The sequence below is a fragment of the Apodemus sylvaticus genome, chromosome 13 (assembly GCF_947179515.1).
Source record: "Apodemus sylvaticus chromosome 13, mApoSyl1.1, whole genome shotgun sequence".
Taxonomy (NCBI): Eukaryota; Metazoa; Chordata; class Mammalia; order Rodentia; family Muridae; genus Apodemus; species Apodemus sylvaticus.
Genome location: NC_067484.1, coordinates 47,585,055 through 47,602,071, shown reverse-complemented (window position 1 = coordinate 47,602,071; position 17,017 = coordinate 47,585,055). Strand labels below are relative to the sequence as shown.

At 40.8% G+C, this 17,017-nt stretch overlaps 1 protein-coding gene across 1 annotated transcript; it reads left to right on the top strand.

The window, feature by feature from the left end:
- Nucleotides 1–857: 857 nt before the first annotated feature.
- Fam170a (family with sequence similarity 170 member A) lies at nucleotides 858–5,449 on the top strand. The gene is made up of 5 exons (XM_052156032.1): nucleotides 858–912; nucleotides 2,808–2,954; nucleotides 3,772–4,533; nucleotides 4,782–4,840; nucleotides 5,393–5,449. Exons 1-5 carry the CDS (start codon nucleotides 858–860, stop codon nucleotides 5,447–5,449), a joined length of 1,080 nt encoding a protein of 359 aa, XP_052011992.1.
- The last annotated feature ends 11,568 nt before the right edge of the window (nucleotides 5,450–17,017 follow it).

Genomic DNA, 17,017 nt, shown 5'->3' with positions numbered 1-17,017 from the left:
CGGGATTGTGGCTTTGAGGGTGGCCACCAGAGCTCCTGGCTGCCCTGGTTCTTCTGGTTCCTGTACTTTAAGTAGGGCAGGCAAGTTGGCATGGCTGCTATTTGAACAACACAGCAGTCTCCTTTTGGCATTTTCTCGTATCTATCTCCAAGCTCTACATCAAGGCCCATCTTTCCCAGTGTTTACATGGACCTCTGTTCTAATTGGTATTTTCACAACGTCAGGAAAATAAGAGGAGAGTGAATGTATGGTTTTAAAAAAAAATCTGCCTATGTTATATTTCTGGTAGTTTTCTGCAAAGTTTGGGGCTTTAGAGGCAATTTATTAACAGTTTCAGTCCTGCCAATACCTATCCTCCGAAACCACGAACACGAAACTTGCTACCTGCTTACAGACAGAAATGAAAGGGTGAAATAAGAGGAGAAAAGGAAAAAAAGTGAAATAGAAACATGTTAATGTCTAAAAATATTCTGCCACAATTGAGAGACGAGAACTGAATTCCTTAGAGAGGTTCCATTGGGGGAAAGGAACTGTTCTTGCAATCAGGGTTTCCGAAGTTGCAGAGGCTGTGTCAGACTGAGGTCCATAGAATGCTCTGACGTCATCATTGAGAATCCTCCAGTAGGCCCGGGGACCTTTGACCCCTAACAGCCATGCATCGTGGTGGACCCTGGGCAGGGCTGCTGTTTGATTAAATAATCTGAGTTCTTCAGCCAGTTGAGAGACTTAATCACTTTTAATTTGTGTCAAATTATCTCAACGGATTTCCTGAAGGCCAAAAGGGGTCAGCCAACCTGTAGGGAAAAGGTAACTTTGGACTTTTAAGTATCCTCTAAGGAACTATTCTAGCTGACACCATGAAACGGCGACAAAAGAGGAAACATCTGGAAATTGAAGAGTCAAAGGAAACTGGTGAGAATTCAGGAGGTCTATGGTGGGCAGCGTGGCGGATACTGGTGAGCTTGAGCTTCCGCTGGGAAGGGGTGATTGGGGTGGATTCAGATGAAGCAGAGAGGCAGAGATGGCCTATCAGCTGATGCTGCCAGTTCTATTTCCGGGGTCTCGGAGGTGTGAGACAGTGCAGAGGATCCCGATGCCCACGGCAGAAAGACAGTCAGTTGTGTTGTTTTATGAACTTGCTTTCTCGCCACTGGCATTTCCCGGGCACTGGCATTTGGAACTAGGGACTCCAGGCTTGCTGAGATCCCAGCTATATGACTCACAGGTGCAGATTTTCTGAGATCGTATCTTGTATCCGGTTCGTATCTTATATCCGGTTCGTTTTCCTCCTGGGAATAATGGGTTGGAGCTCTGATGGGGATTGATTAAAAAAACGAGAGTTTCACGGAGTCTTTTAGGAAAGAGTAAAGCGTAGATCAATGAGTTAAAGGGCCTTCTTGAAGAATATTCGAGAAATAAAATGCTTAGTCAGAAGATTAAGAGTTTGTCAGGGTGCTTTTTATATTGAAACCATGAAAATTTTATTCCTTAATTAGAAAACATTTTTTATGTAGTCTATTAGAACTTGTGGATGTACAGATTTAGACTTTCCAGAGGAAATGGAAAGGAAGGGAAGGGCCTCATAAGAGACCAAAGTTGTATCAGACAGGGTGAAACTCACTAGGACCCCAGGGAAAGCTGAAGTCACTGATAGTTGCTGGTTTGTATCTTAGAACGCATAATAAAGGCAATTACTAAATGTAAAACAAACAAATAAAAACCATGTGGGCTCAGTGGTTAAGAGAACTTACTGATCTTGTAAGAGGACCTGGTTTCTATTCCCAGAACCTACATGGTGGTTCACAACCATTGATAAATGGAATTTCAGAGAATTAGATGCCCTTTTTTAATGACCTTGGGCACCAGGAATTTACATGGTGAACATATATAAATGCAGGCAAAACACTCATACACATAAAATAAAAATGAATAGACAGACAAATTTTAAAAAGAAGCATCTTGCTGTGAAAGGGTAGTCACGGGTAGGAAATGGAACAGAATGATGCTTAGATGGAGGTTTTTGCCCAGCCACTCCCGTGAACCCTAGGGCCTGAAGACCATGGGCTGAGCCCAAGAACGGTGGCTCAGAGTACTGTCAGCTTCTCACTGTCATCTGCCAGAAAATGAAGGCAATAGGTTTAACTCTCCCATTTACCCTCATAGCTTAGAATGTTTTATCTTGGTGTTCTTATTGAGGGAAACAATAGTAGATGTAAGGGTAGGAGAGTGTCACTAACTGTAAAGTATGTAAGGTACAGCTTCTGTTTCTTTACCTAGGCCTGTCTAACACTCAGTGTATGTGATAATATATATCACATACTGGTCTTGTATGTGATATATATATATACATATATATATATATATGTGTGTGTGTGTGTGTGTGTGTGTGTGTGCGTGTGTGTGTGTATACACATATACATATCTTGTATGTATGAGAGCTATATATATAAAGCTCTCAGAAGGGCCTGCTATAAGAAAGCCACACATGTCCCATATGTGCTCCAATGCAGAAAGATGTCCCATACCTTTGTACTCTGAGAACAAATGGCTATACAAACATACCATCCCTTTAACACAGGCACACATAGTCCATGTGTGTGACAGTTTTCTCTACCATGTATGTGCATGTATGTGTGTGTTTCCTAAGTACCCTATAAGGACTAGAGTATCCATTAGGGCCAGATTCTAAGCCATGTGTATTCATTGTGATATTTTGTGTCAGATACCAATAAGTATTTGTTGGATAGGTAAATGATGTACAAACATGACCAAACACCATATCTTTGTGCCTTTCATACCTTCCTCAGGAATTTCAAAGTCACAAGAGGATATCTCTCAGCCCGAATCCACTGGAGTGGCCAAAGCCCAGAGCCCAGGGGTAGGGGAGGTCTCCTCTGCCTCCGAATACTTCTCCTGTGTTTCTTCTCCACACAAGCTCATCCATCGTAGTAAGGGTGCGAGGCTCCTTGGGTGTGACATGCTTGGGTATGGGGCTTCTTGGGTGAAACTCTTGGGGTACAGGGCTCAGGATGCAGTGAAGAAGGCATATAGACTCAAGGATAAGGCTGAGAGGAAGCCCAGGGTAGTTGTAGGTGGTCAGAGTTTTGAAGAGGAGCCTAGATGAAATTCAGAGCTCCCAAGGGAGCTGCACTGTGGTTTGGGAGATCCTGATCCATAATGTCGTCATGGTGACGTCATGAAACAGTGGATAGAAGGGTCTGGGCTCGGGCCGCAGGCTCAGGGACCAGAGAAGCACCTTTAGAAGAGTTGTGTGGCTTCTGCCTTTAGAGTTCTGCATAGGTCTTCAGCATAGACATCAGTTTAGTGATCATAGACATAGCTCACCCAGTACAGGCTCAGACTTAGCACATTGCCATACTCCACACAGATATGAACGTTCTCAGTACATGCACATTATGAAAGTGCACGACCCATGATGGTATTCTCAGACACCATAGCCTATGTGCCACAAATACCACACCGATGAGGTCACAGGATCCCATCTTCACAACACACACATTCACACTCTGCCTCCACTCATTCAGTCTTTATTCCTCAGTGTCACACTCCATGCCCCTAAGTACACACTGTCTGCTGATATTCTTATACATAAAAAACCACAGCGTGTATAGCACCCTATAAGGCAAATGCCAAGTTCATCATTCAATCATATCACCCCAAGGTATCTTTTCCTATGTCAAACTAATGTCACTCATGGTCCCTCAGCTTTTTCTCTGCAGATGGTCTTATATTTCTAATTTCAACCCCCAGGAACCCGGAAATTGCTACAAGACAGTTCCAAGCCTAGATCACCACTAGAGCAGGTCCCGGAAGGAGAGGCGACTACTGCCCCCTCACAGCAGGCCTCCTCATCCTGTCCATCTTATAAGACTTGTGTGTCCTCTCTGTGTATGAACAAAGAGGAGAGGGGGATGAAAATATACTACATGCAGGTGCAAATGAAAAAAGGTGTGGCCATCTCCTGGGACACAAAGGAAACCTCAGAGTCCCTAGAAAAGCAGCCAAGGATGGAAGAAGCCACCCTTCCTGAGGGTGTGTGGGTAGGTACTCCACCCTCTGATGTGTCCACCAGAAACCTCCTGTCGGACAGTGAACCCATTGGGGAAGAGAAAGAACATGAGGAAAAACCAGAGTCAGACAGCCCACCAGGGTCTCCCATGGTTGAAGAGAGACCCAGGGCCAAGACACCTGACTGGCTGGTGACCATGGAGAATGGCTTCAGGTGCATGGCCTGCTGCAGGGTCTTCGCCACCATGGAGAGCCTCCAAGAGCACGTGCAGTACGGGATCAGGGAGGGCTTCAGCTGCCACGTCTTCCATCTCACCATGGCTCAGCGGATCGGCAACATGGAAGCAGAGAACACCCAGGAGGAGGAAGAGGACCACAACGAGGAGAAAGAGAAACCCAAGGAGAAGGCAGCTGAGGAGCCGCAGCCCACAGAGGACGATGTTGGTGTGAAGAAACCCTGGAGCCAATGTCCAGGCTGTGTGTTTGACTCTCCAAAGGACAGAAGTGAGCATGGGCTGGGTTTGCTGAGCAATCTGTCCCTCCAATCAGGACGAGAGGGGGGTTTGTCAGCTCGGGGAATCATGGAAGGGGGATTAACCGGGCCCTCTGCTTCTTGCTCAGGAATCTTACACGACTGTAAGTTGGGATTTGTCCCGAGCTTTCCAGCTCCCGCAGGAAGTTCGGATCATTTCTAAGGGCCGACAGAGCACCTTTCCTCATTAAGAAGTGTCCTTATTTTGGTTTTCACACAGCAACTGAGATTCCTGGGTCAGAAGAACCTGCAAGATGGGGTGGCCCTTTCTTGGGAGAGGTAAGGCCCCAAGAATAGAAAGCTTACAGACTAGGGAGCATATAGAACAGGGAGCAGGGCCGTGCTGGGCTGTTTCGAGGCACACTCTGTTCTAGGGAAACTGACCTTTATTTCTTTATGTGAGAAACTGCAGAGCTTTGACTAGGAACTTTTTCCTTTCCTACGTGATTGTCCTCTACTTTAAGAGGAAATGTTGTTGTCCCTCTAAGCAGATAGCTCAGCACAACCTCAGGGACCAGGGATGGCCTGGAGAGAGGATGTGAACCCAGCAGGATCAGAGGTTTGACTCTGAAAGCGTCTGAGTTGAGAGCGTAGTGGCCCATGGACATACTGTGGTAGGGAAGATGGAGCTGTAGAGAGGAGACATGGAGCCACATGGAAGTGAGGTCTCAGGAAACCTGGGTGTGTCCTAGAACTTGCAGTGGATCTGGAAAGGAACTCACTGTGGTGAGAGCATGACTGTGGAATTAAGTAATAGTAAAGGGTAGGTGACAAGCACAGTCATGGTGTTTCTCACCTCTTCCTGTTCTTCCATATTTTTCTCAACCTCAGGAAGAAGAAAGGACCATCGAGACAACAGTGGCAGCAGACAGAATGCCAGTAGTGTGAAGGAAGACGAGAAGAACAACACTCCGTCGAACACATAAACATCCTATGCAATAAAGCGTGTTTTCCAAACCGTGCCTGCCTGCTTTCTGAGCAAACCACTCTGGCTACCCGCCTCCCCACCTCTAGAGCTGGTCAAGGAGGTTGTAATCCAGCCTTGATATATGTCTACTTTAGACTGTGGGGGCCGCACTCTGAGGCTACAGCTGTGTACTTTCGAAATCTTCCACTTAGCCTCTTGTCTCATCCGTATGAGTTAAAAATGTATTTACTCCTTATTTTTATTCTTTATACATTCTTTATACTTTCTAAATCTGACCCCAGCACCTCCACTGCTGCCACCCACTGGAACAACAGAGAGACAGCACCGATGACTGATTTTGATGCCAGTTGTAAGGTTGTCCCCAGTCTTTGAAAGCTGAGGGGCAACAACATATCTCTGAATCTGCATAGAGGTAGAATGGGGCCTAGAGGGCAGGTGCAGTTAGAAAGAAATCGGGTGAAGTCCAGAGTTTGTTAGTTCAAATACAATACTATCTAACTCCAAAGTCGTATGAGTTGGAATTCCTATGAGGAGGGAATTCATGTCTGGGCATGGGAGGGGTTAGATAGGGTTGAAGAGTAAGGGTGAAAATTATATAAGTAAACTAACGTGGCTTTCTCAACAAGATTAAAACAACTTAATTCAAGCCTATGCCTAGAAATCCACCCAGTTGCACTCCATAGTGGCCCGTGATTCTGAGCATTCGCTCCCCTCTCGGTGTCCCTTCCCCACCACAAGAGGGGCACAGTTACCAGCCCGAGGCTTCCAGTAGGTAGTAAGGCTTTGGTTTGACTGTTTTTATTGGGAAGTATTTTAGATGCATGTGGTATTTCCGATGATAAACAACAGTGGTGACATCTTATAGCTGCAGTAACTTTATTATGTCATTTCTTTTGCTGCAGAGGGTTGGAAGTCAAAAGGATTTTAGATACAAGCGCATTCTACTGTCTCATTGTCTCATGTGCATGCGCTTAATGTATCACCTTGTATTTTACTTGTGGGTTATCAGTTTTACCCAAGTATTTTTTACCATGGTAGTTTGTAGTGTTATTTTATCATTAATTCCACCAATATACCAGGTTTACACTTCTTTATGTAATTAGTCTCTTATTTTTATTTATTTAAAACAGTTCATGGTAATATATTTTGATCACATTCCTTCCTCTCCTTCTGTTTCTCTCAGATCCTACCCTCCTCCCTACTGTCTTCATGTTTCTTCTCTCTCCCTCTTTCTCTCTGTCTCTCAAAAAAGGAAACCCCACAAAAAGTCTAAAAAGTGAAAATCAGCAACTGTCAGTTGAGAACAGCTTCTTGGTTAGGAGTGGGACCTCATGTCTGCTTCCTCTTCTCTGTGTTGGGATTTTGTCTGCTTTGAACTTGTGGTTGTAAACGGGAGGCTAATAGTTTGTGTATTTCTTCTATTCAAAACTAATTGAGCCCAATGGTCTTTAGGATGTGCAGCTAGAAGTTCACTGCTGTGCCCAAATTCACAATTATTGATACAGTGCATTTCCTTTTCTTTTCTCATTGTTTCTCTTGTTTTCCCATAATGATTGTGTGGTGGTTTGGCTCAGGGTGTGGCACTATTTGGAGTTGTGGCCTTTTTGGAGCAGGTGTAGCCTTGTTAGAGGAAGTGTAGCCCTGTGGGTGTGAGCTTTAAGGCTCTTATCCCAGCTGCCTGGAAGCCTTTCTTCTCTTAGTGGCCTTCAGCTGAAGAGGCAGAACTCTCAGCTTCTCCCGCACAAATGCCTGCCTGGATGCTGTCATGTTACAGCCTTGGCAATAATGGACTGAACCTCTGAACCTGGAAGCCAGCTCCAATTAAATGTCGTCCTTTTAAGAGTTGCTTTGGTCATGGTGTCTGTTCACAGCAGTAAAATCCTAACTAAAACAAATTGATATATTTCTTTACAACAGCTTTCCACCTCTATGGTTTAATCTTTTTATGATACAGTCTTTTCTTTTTGTTTCCTTTGAGATTTTTTTCCTGTAACATGTTGAAATTTATTATTAATGCAAATTTATAGTATTGATCACACAGGGAGCAGGTTGGTTGAAATATCCTATGTATAAAAGAATGCAATTATATATAAGTAGTCTTAAATATTTGATTGTTTTAAACATAAATATTAGTTTTTTTCAATTATTTATATTTGTTAAGTTTCCTTGCCCTTCTGGATATGATAGGATTCAATATAAAATTATAATGATCATAAAGATAACATTTTAAAAGAGTATTAACTTTTATAAATTTTAATATCTACTCAGATCTTTTTTTTTTTTGCTGTTTCTTTTCATAACATTGGGTTTGATTATTGAAACACACCTTCTAACACAAGCTGCTTTTCACTCATTGCTGTTTTCTCTCTCCCTTTTTCTTTTATAGCAGCAGATTCTTCTCTCATACAATAATATGTATCGTGATTATAGTTTCTCTTCCCTCTACTCCTTCCAGCTTCTCCTAACCTCTCAGTCCCCCTGTATCTACTCCATTTCTGCCACTCATTAGAAAAGAACAGGCTCCTAAAAGATAACAACTAGACATGACAAAATAAAATATAAGATGAAGCAAAAACTATCATATCAAAGTTGGAGAAGGCAACCCAACAGGAGGAAAAGTCCCAAGAGTCAGACACCACTGGATCTCACAGTCAGGAGTCCTGTATAAGCTAGTAGTTATGATGATTATGCAGATATCTCTTGCAGACCCATTTAGGCACATACTTGCTGCTTTAGTCTATGTGAACTCATAGTTGCCTTGTTTAGTTGGTTCAGAGGGCTGGGTTCTCCTGATGTCTTCTATCTCCTCTGGCTCTTACAATATTTCTGCTTCACTTCCATGGGATTCCCTGTGCTCTGAGGGGAGGGATTTGATGGAGACCTCCAATGCAGACTTTCTGTACCCATCATGTTTGGCTGTGGGTTCCTGCATCTGTTCCCATCTGCTGCAGAATGAAGCCTCTCTGGTAACGTCTGGATCTATGAATAGCACAATATCATGAGCAATCATTGATTCTCTTCAGACCAGTAGCATTTGGTTTTACCCCAAGTCTCTGGGCTATCTAGTCTCTGGTTCTTGTTTATCCAAGCAATGTTGGCTATGGGTTTCTTCTGGTGGAGTGGTCCTTAAATCAGGGATTGGTTAGCTACTTGCACAAGTTCTGAGCCATTATTGCCCCAGCTTATTCTGCAGGCGGGGTAGTGTACTGCTGGCTTTTGTGTGTCAACTTGACACAAGCTGGACTTATCACAGAGAAAGGAGCTTCCCTTTAAGAAGTGCTTCCTTGAGATCTAGCTGTAAGGCATTTTCTCAATTAGTGATCAAGTGGGGAGGGCCAATTGTGGGTGATGCCATCCCTGGGCTGAAAGCAAGCTGAGCAAGCCAGGGGGAAGCAAGCCAGTAAATAACATCCCTCCAAGGCCACTATATCAGTTACTGCTTCCTGACCTGCTTAAGTTCTAGTCCTGACTTCCTTTGGTGATCAAAAGCAATGTAGAAAGTGTAATCTGATTAAAACCTTTCCTCCACAATTTGCTTCTTGGTCATGATGTTTGTGCAGGAATATAAACCCTGACTAAGACAGGTAGAATATAGGTCAAAGGTTTTGAGGCTGAGTTTGTGTCCACATTTCTTTTTCAATAGCCTGCAGAGTGCCTTCCGGCACCAAAAAGATTAGAATGTCAAGGGGAGGTGCCCTGTGGGCACTGGCTTTGCTTTTTCATGTTCAATGAGTGTGTGGATGTTGTCCTTGGTCACGGGGCCCTGCTGTCAGCTTTTGTAGAGTAACTTTTATCTTAGCAGCAGCCTGGGATGTTTGGAAATTTCCATGGGACCCCTTAGCCAATTGCTCAATTGAATGCCACCCAACACCACCAGGAAATTGACAACTCAAAATGGGAGAAGGTAGAGATTGCATTTTCTTTTGAGAATACTTTCTCTAGTTCATTTTTGTTCTTATTCTTATCTTTATGGTTATTTTTAGTTGTTAGAATTTCAAAATACCTTCATAATCAAAAGACGTTTTCTTTCTGGAAGCTTCATAGCAAAATATGTACTAGATAAATTTAAAAAAAAAGAACTAGAAAGGAATCAAAAACACATTAATACACTCAATCATTTCACCACCAAGGAAGATTGTGGGGGAAAAAAAGGAACAACAGCAACAGCAACAAAACATCAAAATAAAAACCAAAGAAACAAAGTCACAAACTGCCCTGAAATACCTATTGGAACTTTTGCCTTAATTTAAAGATCAAATGAGAACTTCCTAATTTTATCTTGATAAATAACAATGCTGAAAATTATCCCTTCCAAATTTACAAGAAAAAAATCTAGAAGAAGAGAAGTCTGAGGTCAGACTTCTCCTGGATTTAGAGAAACTTAATTTATAATAAATATTCTCTAGTTGATTTGGAGAGGTTAGTGCATTAATGTGGCACAAGTAAGATCGTTGGGCTGTGAGAAGGAGCCTCTGCAGTCCCCATTTGTTTTATAAACACCTATGTGATCATTTATGAATTGCTAAAGATTGAGTGTGGACTAGCTTTGGAGCAAGAAATTCCAGGAGAACCCTTCCTACAATTTTAGGGAACTTAGCTCTAAAAATCCCAAGCAATTTCCAACATTAAAGATTCTAGAAAGATCTTACTGGGGCTCTGTTAGGGGAGAGGAAACATAGCCCTTGTGAATCTTCCCAGAGCTTACACAATAGCCACAGCCTACTATCCAGGTGAGAAGTCATCTAGCTAGAAGACCATTCCTAATATTCCACCTCCCTCTGATTTTCATTCTGTTTTAAAGATTCAAAGTCAATAGAGTTCAGGGAATTAAATAGTATACTAGAAATACGCTGTCAGAGATGGGAGCAAGCGGCAGGAGAAAAATTCACCTTTATCACTGATGGAAAAATCATGATCACAAATTTGAAGACAGACACACTAAAGACCTAAATTAATAAGAAGTTTATATAACAAATATAATGGGCTTTTCCCAACAACTTTGTACAGCAAAGAACTCCAGTATGTAATAGTAGACAAAACCTTAGAGAGCGGTGGGGCACGGATTCTCTATGGAGAAAGTACTTTGGAAAGCCATCTGTGCATATGCTTGGTCATCAGTTGTAGAAAGCCATATTGGGGTGCCATGCCACCTGGCAGGAACTTGACACTGACCAAGGTGAAGTTCCTCTCCCAGCCTTTGAGTGGGAATTCCAGTGCTAGCCACTGTGGAGTGCTCACACCAAGGTGAATCCCATTGTTCTCCAAAGACCTGCAATTTCTTGAGAGATACTAGCTATCTGACACTAGCCACCTGTGGAGCAAGAAAACAGGTTCTGAGAGAGTTTCCAGCCTTTGAGGGAAGGGTTCCATCCCCCCTATATATATATTTGGAGACCCCCTCCCCCATTAAACTTTGAGCCTTGACCAGGAAATTTGTCTTGACTTCATGTTTCTCTCGCCACTCGGTTCTATCCCCAGCTTTCCTTCCAGGTAACGGGTAACCTTTTTGATGTAACTGCAGGCAGTTATAATCAGAGAATGTCGTTGCCCAGAAGAATTAGGAGTATGGCCTTGTTGGAGTAGGCATGGTCTTGTTGTAGGAAGTGTGTCACTGAGGGTGAGCTTTGAAGTTTCAGAAGTTCAAGCCAGGCCCAGTGTCTCTCTCATTCCTGCTGTCTGAAGATCCAGATGTGGAATTCTCAGCTACTTCTTTAGTACCATGTCTGCCTGGATGCTGTCATGCTTCCCACCAGGATGACAATGGACTTAGACCTCTAAAACTAAGTAAGCCTCAGTTAAGTGCTTTCTCTGTAAGAGTTTTCTTGGCATCTCCTCGCAACAATAGAATACTAAGCAAGAACTGTTAAACTATGGAGACTTTCAAAGTTGCAAAGTGTATTTTGCATTATGATATGGCTAGGAACCTATAGGGCAAAGAGATGGAATGTTGTAGTTTGAATGTGAAATGTCCCCCATAGGTTCACTGCATTTCAACAATTAGTTCAAAACTAATTGGGCATGTTCAAGGAGGTTATAGAACATGTAGGAGATGGAGCTTGTTGGAGCAAGTAGGCTACTGGGAGTGGGCCTTCAGGATTGTAGTTTGTCGTTACTTCCTGTTGACTCCCTGATTTCTGACTGTAGATGCAAGACGACCGACCAGCCAAACTCCTCCTTCTCCTGCTATGCAGGTCCTGCTTGCTGCCACGATTTTCCTGGCATGATGGAATTATCCACCTGAACTGTAGATTATAATAAGTCCTACTATTTTATCTACATAATATGCAAAATTCAAGTTGTTCAATCAGATTTCTGAAGATGGGAATTTACATGTAGCTGCCATGCATCCCTTAGCAAAGCACCTTAGCTTCTCTTTATCTTTTTATCTCTTTATCTCATCCAAAATAAAAGCAATAACAACAATACTCACTTTATGGATCTCCCTTAGGAACTAAGTTAAATAATCTACTAAAGTGCTCAAATAAGTATCTGGACTCTCTCTCTCTCTCTCTCTCTCTCTCTCTCTCTCTCTCTCTCTCTCTCTCTGTGTGTGTGTGTGTGTGTGCGCGTGTGTATGAGTGCTCCTTTGTGCTTCTACTTATTGTTGTTGCTGTTATTTTAATTATCAGGTGAAGGTTGTGACTTCCTTTCAAGACAAGAAAGAAAATTTTAAGGAAAATATAACTAGAGCTCAAGAAATGGCAATGTCAACTGTCAGGTAAGCCACAATGCTCAGAGCTCTCCAGTACTCACAATGAGACCATGATGCCCTTCTACTGAAACTAATCACACAGAGCATGGAGGTCAAACAAGATCACTCTAGAAATATAACAAGCAGACACAAAACAATTAAGTGATGACCTCATTAGAACACAGACACAAAACAAGATTACTGCATGAAGCAAAGATGACAAAACATCCTTTTCTCCACGATGACACGAATCATGCTAGCTTCCTTGCCAAGTATAGGTGTTGCTTCACATTTATCCTTCCCATTAATTGATAATATTTGATAAAATATGCAGGTACACAGTCAGTTTTGTTTTTTTATATTACCAATCTGAAGCAAACCTTGTTTTCTCGAACTCTCCTTAAAAGACACCTGACAGTGTCACAGATCCTTCTGTATATTTTTGAGGTGAGTGCTCTTTCTCATTAACTAACCCAGTAATTCCAACATTACCTGACTACATATTTTTCAGAGTGGTTGGAGAGCCTTGATACTTGTTCTTTCTGTGGTTTCAAGTAGACCAAGACTTTCACAGGAGGATTTCAGATGAATCAATTAACTCTGGATTCAACCTAGTCCTAATTATTTTCCTGTGTTTAGTGGATGAAATTAATTGTGCTCATGTTTATAGTCTACAAAATAACTGATAAAAGACAGATATTCCTGGCAGAATTAAGCTCTGATATATACTAGCCATACTTTTTGCAATTAACTGTAGCAATGAAGAATAGTATATCCCGTTTCTGGATAAAACTTTAAAATCTCAAACCAGTACAGGTTATGGGGAAGATGTCATTACATTGCAGCTTCCATTCTTCTGTATGCGTTGTATAGAGAGAACCAGGTAAAAGCAGAGGCCCTGGGCTGGCAACATGGCTTGGTTGCTAAGAACAATTGCAGAAGACCAGTTTGGTTCCCAGCACCCAAGCCTGGTGGTTCGTATTCATCTTTATGTGTGAATCCAATGTCTCCAATTTTCACAAGTCCATGTACTCATGTGTACATGCCCACATACGAGAACACATGTAAAAGTAATGAAAAAACTTTTAAGAGGATATTCCCTGGTTTTCACAGTACTTTTACTGCTATGGTATCGGTTCAAGGCCAGTTTTTAGTCTAGGGTGTAGTTGTAACTAGGGAAGAAAAAATTGATAGAATGACTGAGAATGCCAAACCTCTGCTCACTAATAATATAAGATACTCAATTGGGAGAAGGAATGTTAGTACACTATGGAAAACATCTATATACTCATCATACAAGGAGGCTATAGTCCATTTTTGCATAATAATAAAACTTAAAATTCTACACTAATCCTTTAAATATGCTTGGCATTGATGTCTGATTCCTATTAACTGAGGCTCTGACTACAAGAGTGTCTCATTGATGATATAATTGTTGAAAATAAATCTTTAAATTTGGTTTTACTATGTAACCCAGCCTTGCTTTTAAACCCGTGATCCATATGTTTTAGCCTTCTCAGTGTTGGCATAATATATGATACTCTGAATAGCAGTATTATTATTAATATAAATTAGAAATTATTATTATTACTATTATTAATGTAATTGCATAACAATGCCATCATTGTTGTATAAGCCCACAGGTATATATGGTAGAATATGCTCTTGGAAGGATATGAAGCAATAAAATTCATAGTTTGTATTTCAAAATTGTCATTGTCATTGTTTTACTTGACTAACATATTTAATAACATTTTAGAAAGTAGTAAATTTGGATTATAACTACAGGCTATTGTGTTAAGGGAAAAAAAAACTATTAAAACTATCCACTAGTTAAACATTTAAATACATCCATAGCCAAGTTTGGTGAATAGTTACTATTTTAGTTAAAATAGTATGTATATAAAATATATTAAAAATACTCAACATTTTAAACCATGGGAGAATGAACATTAAAACCACACTGAGTTCAATTCAGTCAGAATGGCTATTATTAAAATAGAAGTTACAAATGTTGCAGGGTATAAATGAAACCAAATCCTTATTATTACTATGGCTGTAAATTGATAAAGTAACTCTGGAAAGCATAATGCAGTTTCCTGAAGAATCAAACAAAGCTACCACGTAATCCACCTATCATAGACCTGAAGGAAATGAAGGCAGCACCAGAGAATGATACATGCATGCTGATTGTGGCATTATTCATAATTGCCACTCTGTGGAACCAGCTTAAGTGCCCAGTAACAGGCGAATGTGGCATACGTGCACAGTAGAGGTTTACACAGCCAGTTGCAGAAGGACAAATACACCATATATTTTCTAAGTAGAATGAAAACCAAACCAAAAGAGAAAGCCTAAGGTTGTTGGGGGACTGCTATGGCTAGGCTAAGAGGACTACAGGAGGAGGGAAAGAGGATGGGCAGAGAGGCTGGTTAGACTGGGGCAAATATAATCAAAGTATCAGATATGTGTATAGAAATGTCACAGTGAAACCTATTACAATATATATAATGAAAGGTGCAAGTGTAACATGTTTTCAAAGTTGTTATCTTCTATAAATAACTCTTTGGGACATGAATTTTGAGTTAGTATTATGACACTAATTAAATGCCTTTATACTCAATGAGGTCATTTACATCCCATTATTTTTGGAGACATTCCCTTCATACTAAATTTTTTCTTTTGATTTTTAATTTTTTAAAAACAATAGTGGAAGCATCTTCAGAATACATGTAACAAATGAAAGGGAAGATTATATAGATAACAAGGAACTTATACACACTGCTAGTGGGAACATAAACTAGTTCAGCCAGTATGGAAATTAGTATGGAAGTTCCTAAAAAAAAATCTAAAAATGAACCTACTATTCTCTAGCCATACCAGTCCTGTATATTAACTGTAAGGACTACAGGTGAAATAGCATAGAAATACTGGACATTATTGTGGCACTATTCACAATAGCTAAATTAAGGACCAGTTAGGTAGTTAACAATAGAGGAAGAAATATTAATGTCTTATGTGTGTGTATACACACACAGAATGGAATTAAAATGTTTCTCTCATACATTGCATTCTGACTGGAGTTTCCCCTCCTCCTACTTTTCCTTGTTTTGTCCCAATCTTCCCATCCCCCCCAATCTATTACTCTTCTATTTCTCTTTAAAAAAAAAAGAACCAGCAGGCTTCCCAGGATATCTACTAAACATGGCCTAACAAGATACAGTAACACTCTACACAAACTTTCATATCAAGGCTGGGAGAGGCAACTCAGTAGGAAGAAAAGGGTCCCAGGCTCAGACAAGGAGTCAGAGTCACACTGCACTCCCACTGTTGGGGGTCCCATAAGAACACCATGTTACACAATCATAAGGTATAGGCACAGAACCTAGTTCAGAGTTATGTAGGGTCTGTGCTTGCCATGCCAATTCCTGTGATCCCCTATGGACCCTGCTTAGTTGATTCTGTGGGCCATGTTCTTGTGGTATCCTCAACCTTTCGGGCTAATGTTTTCGGTTATTAGGAAGAAGAGAGTTATGTCATTTGCAAGAAAATAGATGCAACTGGAGATGTAGATGAACATAGTTGTTCATATAAATAGAAATTTATTATACAAGTATATACTTTAAACATAATTTCCCATACCCTTTGTCTTCTCCCTCCTTATGTCTCCCATGATATATTCCCTTAGACAGCATCACTTTAACTTTCATATTATATGAACAAATATGTTTGTATATATCTATGCAAAATCCAGGAGCTGCAAATGAAATAAAAAGTTATTCATCTTTCTGGCAATGAATTAATTTATTATGATTGTCTTTAGATGCATCGATTTTCTTGCAAATGATATAACTCCTATGTGCACTGAAAAAAATACATGAGTATAATAAAAATAATAGAGATGAACAAATTCCTGGATATCCAGGATAAAAATTTTATAAATCAGCATTACAGCAATTTCTTGTGTACTCTAAGGACACCTGGGAGGACTCACAAAGAAACACACATTTTCTTTTCTTTTAAAATTAATTGAATTTCTTCTTTGGCAATTTCATAGGTGTAATGCATTTTGATTGCTTTCATTCCTACTGTTTCTCATTTCCTTCCCTCCCCTGTCGACTTCTTTTCTTGTTAATCTGTTTCTCACATTCATGTCCTTTTGCCTTGTTTGTGTCCCCAAGGGCTTGACTATGGCTGTCTGCGTGGCTATGAGATTGTAATTATCCAATGGAGTCTGATGGCTTCACCAGTGGTACACAGCTAAAGATAACAACTTCCTCTCTGAGTCTATCCATAGATAGTAGTTCAGCAGTGAGGGGTAGTGTTTCATACAACCATTTTACTTCCTAATCTGTGGCAGACTGTTGAGAAGGCTTGTCATACACAAACCCAGTGCATGTAACTTTAGCTGCTGTTCATGCTGACATTGCTTGTACAAATACCATTTTCAGCAAAGATAAGGAAAACCCAACCTTTTAAGGTATGTGAACAGGCTACTATTCCCTAAAGGGGTTAAAGGAGTGGATGAGGGAACTGTAAGTTTAATTCAGAGCAATCTGGCTAAGAACTCATGGCTAGTAAGGTCAAAGACTCAAAGAATGAATCTTGCTGAATGGAGACGGTATAAAACTGCCCTCAAAATTCAAACCTCTGTAACTATAGATAATGCAGATATCGGATCTCATCAGAAAGTTTCTTTGTGAAGTGTATAATAGTAATCATAAAAACTCACAACTGGTAAAAGTGCACAGTGCTTAACAACTAATAGAACATGTACATCACAACCTTTCTCTCAAGACTCAGGACAACTGCACAAGATGAGATGGAGAGATTGTCA